This window comes from Ochotona princeps, chromosome 13, assembly GCF_030435755.1.
Source record: "Ochotona princeps isolate mOchPri1 chromosome 13, mOchPri1.hap1, whole genome shotgun sequence".
NCBI classification, from domain to species: domain Eukaryota; kingdom Metazoa; phylum Chordata; class Mammalia; order Lagomorpha; family Ochotonidae; genus Ochotona; species Ochotona princeps.
Genome location: NC_080844.1, coordinates 1883650 through 1899912, shown reverse-complemented (window position 1 = coordinate 1899912; position 16263 = coordinate 1883650). Strand labels below are relative to the sequence as shown.

General features: G+C 38.4%; 1 protein-coding gene and 1 non-coding gene across 2 annotated transcripts; both read left to right on the top strand.

Annotated features, from left to right (window-relative positions):
* The first annotated feature begins 12243 nt into the window (after window positions 1–12243).
* Window positions 12244–12438, top strand: LOC131481807 (U2 spliceosomal RNA). The gene has a single exon (XR_009246577.1). It is a non-coding gene; the product is annotated as a U2 spliceosomal RNA (small nuclear RNA).
* A 1708-nt stretch (window positions 12439–14146) lies between these two features.
* LOC101527035 (putative vomeronasal receptor-like protein 4) lies at window positions 14147–15067 on the top strand. The gene has a single exon (XM_004599680.3). The coding sequence runs from the start codon at window positions 14147–14149 to the stop codon at window positions 15065–15067; it is 921 nt and encodes a 306-aa protein (XP_004599737.3).
* Window positions 15068–16263: the final 1196 nt, after the last annotated feature.

The window sequence follows — 16263 nt, the reverse complement described above, 5'->3', positions numbered from 1 at the left end:
ACGTGTTATGTTTTGAATGTTATATGTTGTGTATAAACTAAAATTGAAGTATAGTTGAGGTGGTCACAGAAGGTGACTGGGAACTTGCATTTACTTTTAACATATTGGTTACTCATTACTATGTCAATTAATTCCATAATGATGTAAATTTTTGCTGATGGTATGTTGGAGCTTTCAATTGACTGGGATGATACTCTGCTGGCTCTGTCTTCAGACCAGAGAGGGTATACCTAAGAAGCCGTTGAACTTGACGGGACAATAAGATGCTGGACTCTATGTTTGGTATACGCTTGCAATGGGGGAATCTCAACTGAACTTGAGCTGTGGTTATGCAACTAGGTGGAGGAATCCACCATGGTGGGAGGGTTTGGGGAGGGGTGGGGAGAACCCAAGTATCTATGTAATTGTGTCACATAATACAATGTAATTACTGAAGTTAAATGATAAATGATTAAAAAAAAAAAAAAAAAAGAAAAGCACCGACACATGGAGACCATGGTGGTGGTAGAAGTGCTGGGAGCGGCCTGCTCCTAAGCCTCTTTGTTACATATTATCTCCTCTTCCCCCCAAGTCCATTAACAGGACAATAGGACGCCAATGAGTCTGCAAAGGCCAGGTGCTACTGCCTTAGACCTGATTCCTGAGTGCTCAGCTAAAGCAATGTAAATCAGCTCCACAGCCCACAGAACCAGGAGGTGCAGTATAGGATACAATGTGTCTCAACTGCTAAGCTAAACTCCCATCTTGGTTTTAGTGTTGTTTATTTTAACTGAGATACATTGATCCAAGTTTAATATTAAATGAACGAATAAGACAGTGTAAGATGTGTTGGGTTGTGGATGAGTAAATTAATCCACCATTTGGAATACTTGCATCCAAACCAAAGCTCCTGGTTCAAGTCCTGACCATTCTGCTTCCAATCTGTTTCCTGCTGAGGCATCTAAGAAATATCTGCTGTTGTCAGAGTACCTCTCTCCACATGGGAGATGCAAGAGAAAATGGATCCTGGGCTCAGTCTGGCACATTCAGAGGCATATCGATGGTAGACAATCTCTGTCCTTTCCTGTCGCTCTTTCAGGTTGTAAGTAAAGCATTGCAATTATTCTTGGATCTAGTTTCAAGGTTATTGCTCCAGTAGTGGAATTTGCAAAACACTGGGTAACTGTTTTTATAAAGATTTATTTATTATCATTGGAAAGGTGGATTTTATAGAAAGAAGGGCAGACAGAGAGATATATTCTATCCTCTGGTTCACTCCCCTAGAGGCTACAATGGCCGGAGTGGATGCAATCCGAAGCCGGGAGTCAGGAGTTTCCTCTGTGTCTGCCATGTGGTTACAAGTTTCCAAGCCTTTGGAGTGTCCTCCACTGCTTTCTCAGACCATAGGCAGGGAACTTGATGGGAAGTGGAGCAGCTGGAACATGAACCAGTGCCCATGTGTAATCCCAGCACATGCAAGGTGAGGACATTAGTCACTAGGCTGTGGTGCTAGGCCCAACACAGGGTAATTTCCTTATATATCATGTAAAGCAGAAAGTTCAATAGGCAAGATAACCTTGACTTTTGATTACAAGGATATGTATATTTAAAAAATTTCTGTCAAGTGTTGTGGAAAAGCCTATATTGCCAGCATGTCATATGAGCACCAGTTGCAATCTCAGGTGGTAAACTTTTGATCCATTTCCCAATAACGTGCCTGGAAAGCAGCATAAAACATCACAGTTTCTTGGACCTTTGTAATCAGGTGGAGGATCTAGACGGAATTCTAGGCGTACTGGTTGTTGTCTAGCCTTACCTGAACATTGTGGCCATATGGGAACTGAATCACGAAAGGGAGGAGTTCTCTCTGTCTTCTTTCCTTCTTTTTTCTGCAATTCTGCCTTTTAAGCAAATCACTCTTTGTAAAAATTTTTTTCAAGATTTATATATTGCGTAGTCAGATATACAGAGTGGAGGAGGAGCAAGAGGACGATCTTCTGTCTGATTGTTAACTCCCCATGTGCCGCAATGGCTAGAGTTGTGCCAACTGAAGCCAGGAGCCTCTTCTGGATCTCACACATGGCTACAGGGCTCCAAGGTCTTGTGCTGTCCTCAACTCCCTTTCCAGGCCACAAGCAGAGACCTGAATGGGAAGTTGGGCTGCTGGGATGAGAACCAGTGCCCATATCGGCTCTTGGCATGCTCAAAGGTATGATTTTAGTTACTAGGTTACTGCACTGTGCCCACATAATTAATATTGAGTATGCAAGCACTAATTACAGTGGGAAGGACAAAAGGACCCTCTAGTCACCAGCTTACTTCCACAATGGCCCCAATGTTCCAGGCTTGGCGAGGTCAAAGACATTGGCAAAGATCTTCATTTGGGTCTCCCTTGTAGGTATCAAGGGCCCACACGCTGACATCATTCACTGCCATTCTCAGTGCATTATCAGAAAGTTGCATCAGCAACACAGTGACTCATACTGTATTTGGCTGCTCTGGTAGCAGGATGCCAGAATTGCCAAGTAATGGCTCAGCCTTTTGTCCCTATGTCATCCCTGGTAAGAGTTACCCAAAAAATGAAAGAAAATTTTTATGCAGAATGATCCTAAAGACACAATAAATGAAGACATTTACTAAACAATTCATGATGAAGGCTATTTGAATCAAGTTCCAGGATCATGTATGGGTGCTTTCTTGTGTCCTGGCTGCTCCACTTCCCATCCAGCTCCCTGCTTGTAGCCTGAGAAAGCACAAGGAAATGGTCCATAGACTTGGGACCCTGAACTTACTTGGCACCACCTGAAGAAACTCCTGGATCCTGGCTTCAGCCAGTGCTTGAATCCACAGGGGACGCTGGCACTGCAGACAGAGGACTAGGCTGTTGAGTCATCACATTGGTTACCATCAGTTAACATTGTTTTGTAATAAACAGCACCACCCATCTACAGAATTTTTAAATTTCTCTAGTTAAAACTTTATGCATCACACACAAAATGTCAATCCCTCTTGACCCCAGACCTTTCCAACTTCTTTATTTTTATGAATTTGTTCCCTCTAGAAACATTATTGGGGTTGCAAATGATTTAAAATTTTGTTCCTGGTTTAAATCAATTAGTAGTTGCCTTCAGTACTACATATTGAAGTAATAACACTGTGGTATTATCATCATGGCAAGTATTGTATCATTTGCCAAAAAATAAAATTAAGTTCAGTCATTCTTTGCTAAATGTTGATATCATCAATTGGGGATATCAATCACTGTTGACACACAGAACATGGCAGGTGGAAATCCAACTTGTAACCTTCATACATACTAAACTGCAAGTGGAAATCCAACATGGAGAGGAACTTTGCACACAGTGGAGCAAATCCAACCCATAGGAATCACATTGTCAAGAACAGGCAGAAATCCAACACATAGGCGACACATTGCAGACAGCAGGAAGAAATCCTACATGGAACAGACACATTGTAGACGGTAGATGGGAAAAACATTTGGTAGCAGACATATGCTCAACTGCAGGTGGAAAACCAACAGGGAGAGGAAATGTTGCATACAGCAGGAGGAAAGCAGTCACATAGCATACACATCTGAAATGGCAGTGGAAATCCAACTGGTAGCATACTCCATGAAAACGCAGGGGTGAAATCCAACACGATGCAGACACAGTATAAATAGTACGTGGAAGTACAACACGTAGCAAGCACTTGGTAAACGGTAGGTGGAAATCCAACACCTAGCAGACCTATTGTAAATGGCAGATGGAAATCCAACTGGTAGTGTGCACACCCTAAATTGCAGGTGGAATCTAACACGTAGCAGATACATTGTAACTGGCAGGTGCAAATCCAGCACGTAGCAGGAACATCGTCACGAGAGGTGCAAATCCAACTGGTAGCACACACTTGCTAAGCTGAAGGCAGAAACCCAATATGTAGTTGAAACTTTTTATACAGCAGGAGGAAATCCAACATGGAAGAGACACATTCAATATGGCAGGTGCAAATCCAACTGGTAGCAGACACACCCTAAACTGGAGGTGGAAATCTTACATGGATATGAAGTTCTATATAAAGCAGGATCAAATCAAGCACATAGCTTACACATCATAAACAGTAGGTGGAAATCCAACACGCAGAGTACAGGGTAAACAACAGATGGACATCCAACTGGTAGCCTGCACTGCCTAAACTGCACGTGGAAACCCAATAAGTAGCAGAAGTTTTGTAGACAGCAGAAGGAAATCCAACATGTAGCATGTACATTGTAAACAGCAGGTGGAAAAACAACTTGTAGCAGACATATCCTAAATGGCAGGTGCAAATCCAATTCGTAGCAGACAAAATATAAATGGCGGGTGGAAATCCAATATATACAGAACACTTTCTCTTTTTGCACTTTATTATATTTTTATTTTGAATTTTGAATTTTGTGATAAAATTTTGAATAGACTGTGATTCTCCCCACCCCAACTCTTTAACCTAGTCATATTTTCCCCATTTTGTTACAATAGTGTAGGCCTTTCTAAAGAATCAATATTTTATCAGCTTCTTATTTGAGAGTACCCCAACATTTTAGGTACAGAAAATGTCAGACAGTCCAGTATCACATTGTCTTCACATGTCCAATCGTTTCATTGGGAATCCATCTTTTGACTGGATGCAGGAATGCATGTTCCATTACACTCCTGTGTCTGTATATGATAGACCACAGTATCCCTCACTATACTTTACTATTAGTGAGAAGCCATGAAAAAAGATCAACAACCTGTGTGAGTTAGTATAGCCATAGCAACAGTAACAACAACAGCAACAAACTACAGCACCATGAGAAAAACGTGCCACTGAGTAACTTACACGTGAGTCACAAAAAGAAAACACAGAAGTCTCTTGGAAAAAAATGATGCCTTTGTATAATTCATGAGCCCATGATGAATTTGACTAGGGAAAAGAGATTATTTCAAATGAACCAAGTTGAAATAAAAAGCATCAAAACACATGGGATACAGCCAAAAAAGCAAGCATCAAAAATCAGTATGGATTGGACGATTGGAGCTACACTTTCCATGTTGGTTTCCTTATTTATAGAGAATATACGGTATCTGTTCTTTTGTGATTGACTCATTTCACTAAGCACAATGGTCTCTAGTTGGAACGCCCTGGTTGCAAATAGAATAATTTCATTCTTCTTAATACCTGAATAATATTCCATGGAGCAGATGTTCCACAGTTTCTTTAACCACTCTCCCTTGGACACACATCTGGATTCTTTCTGTGTCTTTGCATTGCAGATTGTGCTGCTGCAAATATAAGATTACAGATCCCCTTCTCACATGCAGATTTCACTTATTTTTGTTCTTTTTTTCATTTGTAAAACATTTTATTGTAATTATTATCATCCTATGATACAGTCCCATAGGCTCCTGTCATTTCCCTTATCCCAGGCCCAATTCCCTCCCCCCACCTAGTTCCTCTACATAATTACTAAAATACAGTTCTTCATACACAGTCATATGTCCATCATTGTGGGCATAGACAATGGCAGAGAGTCCAACATGCTATTGTCAAGATATAGTGAACAGTTTCTTTGTAAGTCCATCTTTGTCTGGAAGTGGAAATGCATACTGCATTGTATCCTCACATCTGGATGTTAGTCTCCATTTCACAGCTACTGTACATCCCCTCAAATGAAAAGTCATAATACAAAATCAACAATAAAAAAGAAAAATAGAAATTTACAATGCCATGAAGTTAAATGACATGTTACTAGATATGACAGTCTTCATTACACAGCTATTATACATCCCCTTAAACGAAAAGCCACAAAACAAAATCAACATCAGGGAGAAAAAATAAATTAACAACACCATGAAGTTAAATGACGAACATGTAGCTGAAGAAATGAAAATCAAGAACCTTCTTGCAGAAAATGATGCTACTTTATGATCTAGGAGTCGTGACAGTCTAGGACTGGCACGAGCGGCTGCAAGCAAAGAGTTGTGTACCAACTGCAACAAGTAAAATCGCATTGTAGATCTGTGGGTGACAGAGCTTAGAAACCTGCCCCAAGGAGAAGACTCTGCTAGGTAGAAGTACAATGACCAAGAGCAAAAGAAGAGACAAAGGCACAATGAATATTACTGGAAACTCCCCTACAAAGGAGTAAAACCCTATGCCAACCTCAGAGCTAACTGAGGAAGACATCGAGAATTAGGGGACACAGAATCCATAAGACTCATTTTAAAAAATCTGATCAACAATGAGAAGTTCATGCAAGAGTTCAAAGAATTTAAGGAAGCAATAAAGCAAATCAAGGCTGATATATCAGAAATTAAGTACACAGTAGAGCAAATTAAAAGAACAGTGGAGAGTCTCCAAAATAGAATGAAGCAAGCAGAAGAAAGAATCTCAGAATTGGAAGATAATTCCTGTCATCAGGAGGAAGCAAACAAAGAGCTGGAAGCAGAGCCAGATCAGGCCAAAAAAATAAAAAATTATTCAAGAATTAAAAGACACTGTTGAGAGTTTAATGTAAGAGTTATGGGAGTCCCTAAAGGTGCAGAAAGAGAAACTGGTTTTACAAATATGTCTTAATGAAATTATAAAGGAAAATTTCCCTAATCTGGAGAAAGAATTGGGAAACAAGATCCAGGAGGGGCACAGAACTCCCAACAGTCCTGATCAAAAGTGATGCTAACCACAACGCATGGTCATCAAGCTCTCTTCAATTGAACATGAGGAAAACATCCTTCAATGTGCACGTTAAAAAAAAAATTGATCGACATATCGAGCAATGCCAATTAAACTCACAGGAGATCTCTCACAGGAAACTCTACAGGCCAGAAGAGAATGGAGTGACATATTCCAGATTCTAGGAGAAAAAAAAATTGTCAGCCTAGGATAACATATCCAGCAAAGCTTTCTTTGCCTTCGAAAATGAAAATAAAAGTCTTCAAGAATTAAGAAAAGTTACAAGAAGTTGCATCTTCCAAACCTGCCCTACCAATGATACGTCAAGATGTTCTCTTGACAAAGAAGAGGAATAGCACCAAACAAAACCAAAGGCAAATGGGAAGAATACCTCAATAAAATGACAGCAGAAGAATAAACCAATGAACAACCCATTCCTAAAAGAATAGGACCAAAGTAACACCCATATATATTAACCTTGAATGTAAATGGCTTAAGCTCAATCAAATGTCATAGATTAGTAGACTGGATTAAAAACCAAATCCCAACTATTTGTTGCCAACAGGAGACTCATTTCACCAACAAAAAGCAGCAGAAACTGTATCACATGGGATTCGACGTTTTCTGTTAGTTTCATCTCTTCAAAACACTTTCTTCTGATTAAATGAGTCAATGACACATATATCATAAAGTAGCATCATTTTCTGCAAGAAGGTTCTTGATTTTCATTTCTTCAGCTACATGTTCGTCATTTAACTTCATGGTGTTGTTAATTTATTTTTTCTCCCTGATGTTGATTTTGTTTTGTGGCTTTTCATTTAAGGGGATGTATAATAGCTGTGTAATGGAGACTGTCGTATCTAGTAACATGTCATTTAACATCATGGCATTGTAAATTTCTATTTTTCTTTTTTATTGTTGATTTTGTATTATGACTTTTCATTTGAGGGGATGTACAGTAGCTGTGAAATGGAGACTAACATCCAGATGTGAGGATACAATGCAGTATGCATTTCCACTTCCAGACAAAGATGGACTTACAAAGAAACTGTTCACTATATCTTGACAATAGCATGTTGGACTCTCTGCCATTGTCCATGCCCACAATGATGGACATATGACTGTGTATGAAGAACTGTATTTTAGTAATTATGTAGAGGAACTAGGTGGGGGGAGGGAATTGGGCCTGGGATAAGGGAAATGACAGGAGCCTATGGGACTGTATCATAGAAAGATAATAATAACAATAAAATGTAAAAAAAAAAGCTAAAAATAAGAAAAAAAAACATTGTGGGGAGATGGAATTTGGAAATTTGGTTAGTGAAATCCCCGAACCTACGGAATTGTATTATAATATTAAAAATATAATAGAAGGTTTAAAAAGGAAAAAAAATGTAAAAGAAAAGAATATTTAATAAACACCAAATGACAGGCTAACAATGTTTTGTTGATGAATTTCAGGAAGTTAGTGAACATTTCTTTTACTACTGTATTTGTCTACTTGTGTGGCATATTAAATTATTTATTTGTTTTTATTGGAAAGTCAGATATACAGAGAGGTGGGGAATAAGAAAGGAAGGTATTCATTAGTTGATGCACTTCCCAAGAGACCTCAAAGGCCCAAGCTGAGGTGAACTGAAGCAAGGAAACAGGAGCTTCTTCCAGGTCTCCCATGGGGGTAAAGGGTCCCAAGAATTTGATCTATTCTTAACTGCTTTCCCAGGCCACAAGCAGGGAGCTGGATGGGAAGCAGGGCCACCACATTTAGAACCAACTGGCACCCATGGCCCATATGGGATGCTGGCAAGTACAAGGCTAGGACTTTTACTACCATGTTATGGCACGGGGTTCTTCTTTATAACTGACACAAGCCAAATCTAATAGCACTGTGTAAATCCTCCATTTTTTTTTATTTCGATTTTCATGCAAAAGATTGATTTTTTTTCCTCCTGGATTCCTTGCTTTGGTTTTGATTTTGATTTTGATTTAAAATTTGTCTTGATCATTGACTCTTCCCCTTATATTTGTCAGCTGAATTCACAGTATATTTCTTTCTGTGTTTGACTTATCTCAACCACTATAGCGTTTCCTAGTTCCATCATTTGTTCAATGACAAAACTTCCTTTTATTTAAAGCTTCACAATTTCCTAGTGTGTTGATACACAATGCTTTCTTAATCATTCAATTTCGAAGGACTTGAATTCACCTTGTAATGCTGTAAATAATGTTCTACTAAATGCATAGTTACTTTTTAAAATAAATTAGGATATATACCCAGAGATGAGTTTAATGTACTATGTACAGTGATGTAGGAATAGGTTTGGAATTCAATTTGAGAATATGCTAGCCAGTTTATGTGATGGATGCTTAATTCTAGGGGTTGACAGTCTTTTGGTGAAGAGTCTTAGAGGCAGAACTTCATATTGGGTGGTGGTGTTTTGCGGATTTCTATCCTTGGCCTTAGTGATGGCCATCTTTGGGAATGAGTTGTTCTCACAGCAGCATACTATTATATGACAGGATGACCTCACATGGTTTGCTTCAGTACATGACCACATCCATTTCCAGTTCCCTGCCATGTTACAATACAACCAGAGAAATATCTTTTGGGAGTAATGTGGAGATGTTCTGAAACCCAAGAAAGAAAAGTATGGGCAAATTACTTAGGAAAAGACTAAAATACATGTAAATTCCTTAGGCAGATATTAGTGTATAATGCTTTACAGTAATTTGTCACTATTCCCTAAGCATTGTATACACACTAAATAATTTGCCACAAAATTCTGCTGTCCTACTATGTACCAGGTACTCTTTTGGGTATTAGGGACAAAACAGTAAAGGAAACAGACACAAATCAATGCTTTTCATTGCTGACTGAATGGTTTTACCTCTGTTATGCTTTCTTAAATTTTCCATCCCAGACACCTCTTCCAATGTGATTAATGATGTTTATTTTGTTGAGACATTTTAACTAATTTCATTTCCAACTCTGATCCCTGAGTGTATCTTGTCTAGCAGATTTTGTTTTGGATCCAGCAGTAGTGCAGGGATTTCCAGATATTAATGTTCTTGCTTTTAATAATAACATGAAATGGGAGCCCAGCGGTGTGGCCTAGAGGCTAAAGTCCTCGCCTTGAAAGCCCCGGGATCCCATATGGCCGCCGGTTCTAATCCTGGCAGCTCCACTTCCCATCCAGCTCCCTGCTTGTGGCCTGGGAAAGCAGTTGAGGATGGCCCAATGCATTGGGACCCTTCACCCCCGTGGAAGACCCGGAAGAGGTTCCAGGTTCCCTGCTTCGGATCAGAGCGCACCGGCAGTTGTGGCTCACTTGGGGAGTGAATCATCAGGTGGAAGATCTTCCTCTCTGTCTCTCCTCCTCTCTGTATATCTGGCTGTAATAAAATGAATAAATCTTTTAAAAAAATGTGAAATGGCAAATCTGTGAGGATTTTCTCAGCCATCCTCAAATGCCTATATTGTTCATTCAATAAAGACATGACAATTTTTAAATAATTTGTTACACAGTATAGGTAGAAATTTGCAATTGTAAAATGTTGATTACAGGACATAGCATTTCAGTTAGACTCAAAGCACACATTTTGGTGACTAATTGACTGCATTTGATCACACTGAATAATATATTATGGATTTCTATTTTGCATAGAGAAGAGCTTTTTAGTGGTGATGGTATCATTTTTGGCCTAGTGTTAAAATCCTGACATCCTATATTAAAGTACTGGTCTTAGAGAGTCTGGTGTATGATTCTGATTTCTGCTTCTGGTTAACATAATCACTGGAATGTAACAGCTACAGCAATATTCAGCTCATTTCTTGCTACCCATGGAAGCCATGTGGATGAATTTCCTTGGTCACAGCATCATGCAAACTCAGACTGAGCCACCAGTCTTCTGTGGTAGGAAACAAATACATAGAAATTCTATCTTTCTCCATGAACTTCTGCTTCTCAATGAATGTTCATTTACACATACATACATAAAGAAATGTATTTCAATAAAAACATACATTGTCTAGTGAAGATATACTAATCAGTTAAACTGAATAATTAAAATGAAGGACAGCAACATCTCTGTGCTTTTATTCTGAAAAGGCAAACCTAGCATATCTAGTTTCGCAGAAGCCTCCATTTCAAAAAACAACATTCATATATGACTGGGAAGGTAGGTCCTCACAAAGTTCCAATTGGTAACTGTGCAAAAATGAGTTAAAGATGATACATGAAAGGCTGACCAGAACGTAGTCAAGAGACTGTCAGTGTGCAGGTGAGGATATGCTTGGAAGAAGATCGCATCACCACTTTAGAATCAGGAGGTGTTGGATTTATAAAGGGGATCAAAGATGTAGCTTTTCCGCTCATGTAAGATTCAATCTTTGGCAAGTAAGAAAGTGAGGTGGCTGGTAGGCTAATTCTTTACTTCTGAGTGTGTGAAACAAAGTGACTCTCAGTGAAACTTGCAGAGAAGGCTGAGGGTGATGGGGCACAAGACAGGAGAGTGGGTGTGGCATCTTTAATAAGCCATTTGAACTTTATCCTGTAAGCTGTTGACACAGAATCTACACTTTCTGTCCCAGGGAACTGCATTACACCCTGGAGAGGAGGAAATGCAGCCTGAATTCTGCTACCAATGCAAATGCACTGGGACAGGGGTGTTTTTACTGAATAAAAATCTCTCTTCGTAGGGAGGAGTAGGAGAGGGGACCATTTCCTGATTTACAGGTGCTTATTTTTTCCCTGAGATCCACACAGAAGAATAAGGTGGGATGTCATCATGAGTCCCCTGGACTGTGGGGCTCTCTTGAGAAACCAGCTGTGGCCTGAACTTGTCATGAAGCTAAGCTTATTGTTTTCCTCTTGTTTGTTAACAAGGCCTGAGAACAGACAACCTGTCCAAGCAGGCCTGCCTCAGAGAAATGAGCCCACAGGTAAGAAGAGTGGCACCCAGATGCTTTCCATTGATGTCTCCCAGAGACCAGGAAAGTTCACCTTATCCCTCAAGTGGATATTCTTCTAAAGATGACAGGCCAAAATTGTATTGCTTCTATAAGTGAAGTGGGAATAATTGCCCTGTAAGGAGATGAGGTGGTACCGTCTCCTCACAATAAACACATGTTGAGGATTTATTTCACTATGGAGTCCAGCAGAGGCTTAACTGGGTGAGTGTCTGTGGCTTCTGGGATGAAGCAGTCTATCTTTGGGTATAGAGTTAAGAAAATTTTCCACTCATGATATGAATCTTAGATTAATGAATTCTGTAATTTCATGAATTACAGAAGCACAACAGTGTATAGGTTTGCAGGATCATAGTTTTATATTTTTGCTGACTTGAATTGCAATTGCAAATGCTATCATTTATTGCAGCATTTTTAAATCTAACTTCTTCATTGATTTCAATTTTCTTTAATTAGATGTAACACATCTGAACTGACTCAGTATATTTTGGTGATATTGCATAACAATGGCAAAGTTCATTTAACTTCTACTCAGTGTTCTTGAACAGGGAATTTGGAGCAGAGGGCACAATTTTATTTACCTTTTTCAAAAGTCAGTACTTATCGCTTCTCGGCCTTTTGGCTAAGATCATGTGTAGTGTCTGTTCTAAAGTCAGTACTTGACAGGTTGCTCTGGCTATAACCTTCCTGTTTTAGTGGTTTATAGGCTAGCATGTGGGAAACCTTAAAAGTGCACTTTCATTTCTCTTTCGTGTATATACATGATTCTGTTGGTATTACAATTCTATGCAGCACTTTCTTTGAAAACTCACAAATTATGATTTCCTACTAACTTATTTTGCTGCGTTTTTGTCTCCTATTTTACACTGAATTTTTGCTACCTATGTTTTCCTTTTCTTTCTCTCAATGGTTCTGTAAACACAATTTGCACATTTTGCATATGCTCATAATTAATGCTGCATTTTTCATTTTTCTGCATTATGCAACATTTCCAAAGAACAGGTCATTGCATTGCAGATAATCAATGCTGTTAGATCCTTATTCTCTTCACTCTTCTAAAATTTGTCCATTTTATTAAAAAATATCTTTAAATCAAACTTATTATAGTGGAAACAATTTTTATTGGTTGATTCTGCCAACTGACTCAATTTTGTCAATCAGCACTATCAACCTCCTCACACACATTGTTCATCAAAAGTTCTTGGTATGTTTTAGTGTTGTAAATGTTGTCATATGTCTCAAATGCTTCTCCCTATAAATGTGATAAAACTTATGAGAACATCAGGCAAAAATTGTTGTGGTGGGCCAAGAAAATGTTGATATTCTTATCTGGTCACCATTTTGTCATTAAATTGCTTTACTGAATGACTGATAATATATGAATATTGCAATACTGTTCCATATTTACAAATAATTATTGTAATAGATTATTTCTTCCTTAAGTGTGTTACTAAATGAGTTGATCATGATCATTCAGATGTGGAAATAGTCAATCATTTAGTGAGCTCAAAGGTGATACACAATTCTTTTTGCTTTACTAGATTAAGCTCTGGAGAATGTTGAGCATCCATTTAATCAAAAATTCAATGATTCCTACATTACCACATGGCGTGGTGTGTGGTTGCAAAAAGATTTTCTATTTCTGTGGTTTATTTCTGAATTTGAGTCTTTTCACATATATATATGTACACATATATATGTGTGTCATATACATATGTGTGTGTGTGTCATATATATATGTGTGTATGTGTGTCATATATATATATATATGGAGAGAGAGAGAGAAAGAGGCTTGCAGCAGTTCCTCTACAAGGCCCAGGAGCAGGTGATATGGAGATGAATGAAGGGGATGTCTTTTGATTCACAGGTTCAGATGAAGCATGTGCTAGAGCATTGGGAAACCTTACTGTTGAAATGCAAATGGCTCAAGCCCCCTCATGGATGCCTAAGGGAAAAGCTTCCTTTAAAAGTCTGATGCTTTTAATAAACTTTTGCTATTGACCATCAGTCAGTAGTCCATGTGTGTCATTGTCAGGCTCCATGTACCAAGTCCATTGGTGCACATGTGTTTATATATGCATGTATAACATTATATACAAAAATATGTAGCAAAAAGGGATACATATATATATATTTGGTATGTATATGCATGTATGTGTGTATTTACAGAGAACCAATTTCAAAATATTTGGGAAACCAAATTAAAATTGTATTGTTTTGTTGAAGAATTCATGTTGAAATACCTTAACAGGGGGTTCTTTAAAAGCTTGAAAAATAATATATACTGACAGATTTTCATGTTATAGAATAAGTAATATGGAAGTTTTAGTATAAATAATTTTAGTAAACATTCAGAGTTTATTAAAGTAGTGGGTAAAATAAAAAGAATGATTTTGCATGAGTTTCATATTAACAGAGGTATATACGGTAATATGTGGACTGTGTTTTGTTTCACAGGTAGTTGAAATATCTTCAAATATGCTGTCATGAGCAAAATATCCAGGAATGTCATCACTGAAAAATGTGTATTTTTTCCAAGCTTGCATTGGTATCTTAGCCAATACCTTCCTCCTTGTCTTCCACATCTTCACAATCCATCAAATGCATAGACCTAGACCAACAGACATGATCACTTGTCAGCTGGCTTTTGTCCATTTAGTGTTGCTACTTACCACTCTAGATATTTCATCTGCAGACATATTCAAATCCCTGGGATTTCCAAATGATTTAAGTTGTAAAGTTATGCTTTGTGTGAGTAGAATGTCTAGGGGTCTCTCCATCTCCATCACCTGTCTGCTGAGTATTGTTCAGGTCATCACCATCAGTCCCAGCTCCTTCTACTTGTCAACATTTAAACATAAACTCACAAAACATATTGCCGTTGCTTTCTTCTGTATTTGTTGCTTCAGCCTGTGTTCCAATAGCAACATGATCATCTACACTGTAGCTCATTCCAACAGGACCAATCTCCTCAATGTCAGTAAGTACTGCTCCCTCGCTTCAATTAATTCCATTGTCAGGGCACTATATCGCATGCTTAACTTGTCCCAGAATGTCTTCTTTGTAGGAATGATGCTTCTCTCCAGCATGTACATGGTGATTTTCTTATGTAACCATCAGAGGAAGTCTGAGTACCTTCACAGCATGAGCATTTCCCCAAGAACCTCCCCAGCAAAAAGGGCTACCTGTACTGTCCTACTGATTGTGAGCTTGTTTGTGATTATGTACTGTGTCGATATCATCATCACATCCTTCTTATACATATTGTGGAAATATGACCAAGCTATATCGCATGTCCAGTGTCTTTTGGGAAGCATCTATGCCACAGTCAGTCCTTTGGTGTTTATTATTTCTGATAAAAGAATAGTTGACATTCTGAAAAAAGTAATCAATATGTGCCAGACATTTCAAGTGTTGATAAAGTAAGTCAAAAAGATATCAGTTGGGAAATATTCAAGTGTGCAGAATTTTCAATGTGATACATTATGAATAACTTTACAAGTACATCATTTATTTTCACTGTATCACAGTCAAAACCTATATGTCTGTCTTATCCAAGTTTTCCCTGTATTGAAATTTCTTCCTCTTATACTTTTTGTGTAGAGGAATGTATTTTCTGTCTGTGCTCATGAGAAGCTCTTTAAAACACCTGAGTCTTAATTCTCCTTACTTTCAAATAAATCAAAATTTACCTTTATTTGTTGAATGCCTAGCAACTACATGTCCAATTCTAGCTTTAACTATACTGTATTTGTGTTAAGATAATTATTATCTCTACTTTGACACTGCATAAGCTCAATGAAATGTTTTTTAGATTCTTATGTGTTTTTCACAATGATTTCTTCCTCCTAGATGGTACACAGTATAGACATTATTTAAGTATTTTTCTTAAATTCCCAGTTATTTGGCCCTGAGTAATAAAGTAGTTGCTAAAGTGCTGGCCTTGCATACACCTGGGAGAACATATGTGTACCACACCATGTCCCATAGCCCCACTTCCCATGCAGCTTCCTGCATGTAGCCTGAGAAAGCTCCTGAGGATAGCTCAAATTCTTTGGACTCTGCGCCCACATAAGCGACCCAGAAGAATCGCCTGGCTTCTGGCTTTGGATCAGCTCAGCTCGGGACATTGTCTCCAACTGGGGAGAGAATCAGCAAAGATTTTCCTCTTTTCTCATCTGCTCTCTGTTTATCTGACATTCCAATACAAATAAGTAAATATTAAAAAAAATTACACTTATTGACCTTGTAAACTCCTGAATTCATAGATTTGTATCTTGTGGTCAGTTTTGGAAACTTACATAATATAAGTGATTATAATGCTGTCTAATTTCTTTGTAGGAATAAAATTTCTAATGTATTTTAAGCACCATTGAATTCAATATATTTACCCTGACTGTGCTAAACATCAGTCTATTCCAAAAGGAATTTATTTGAGCCAAGCATGGTAGCATAGCAACTAAATTCCTTGTCTTGGTTACAACAGGATCCCATAAGCACTCCAATTTTAATCCCAGCAGCCCAATTCCCATCCAGCTCCTGCTCATGGCCTAGGAAAGCAGCTGAGGATGGCCCAAAGCGTTGGGACCCTGCATGTATGTGGGAGACCCGGAGGAGTTTCC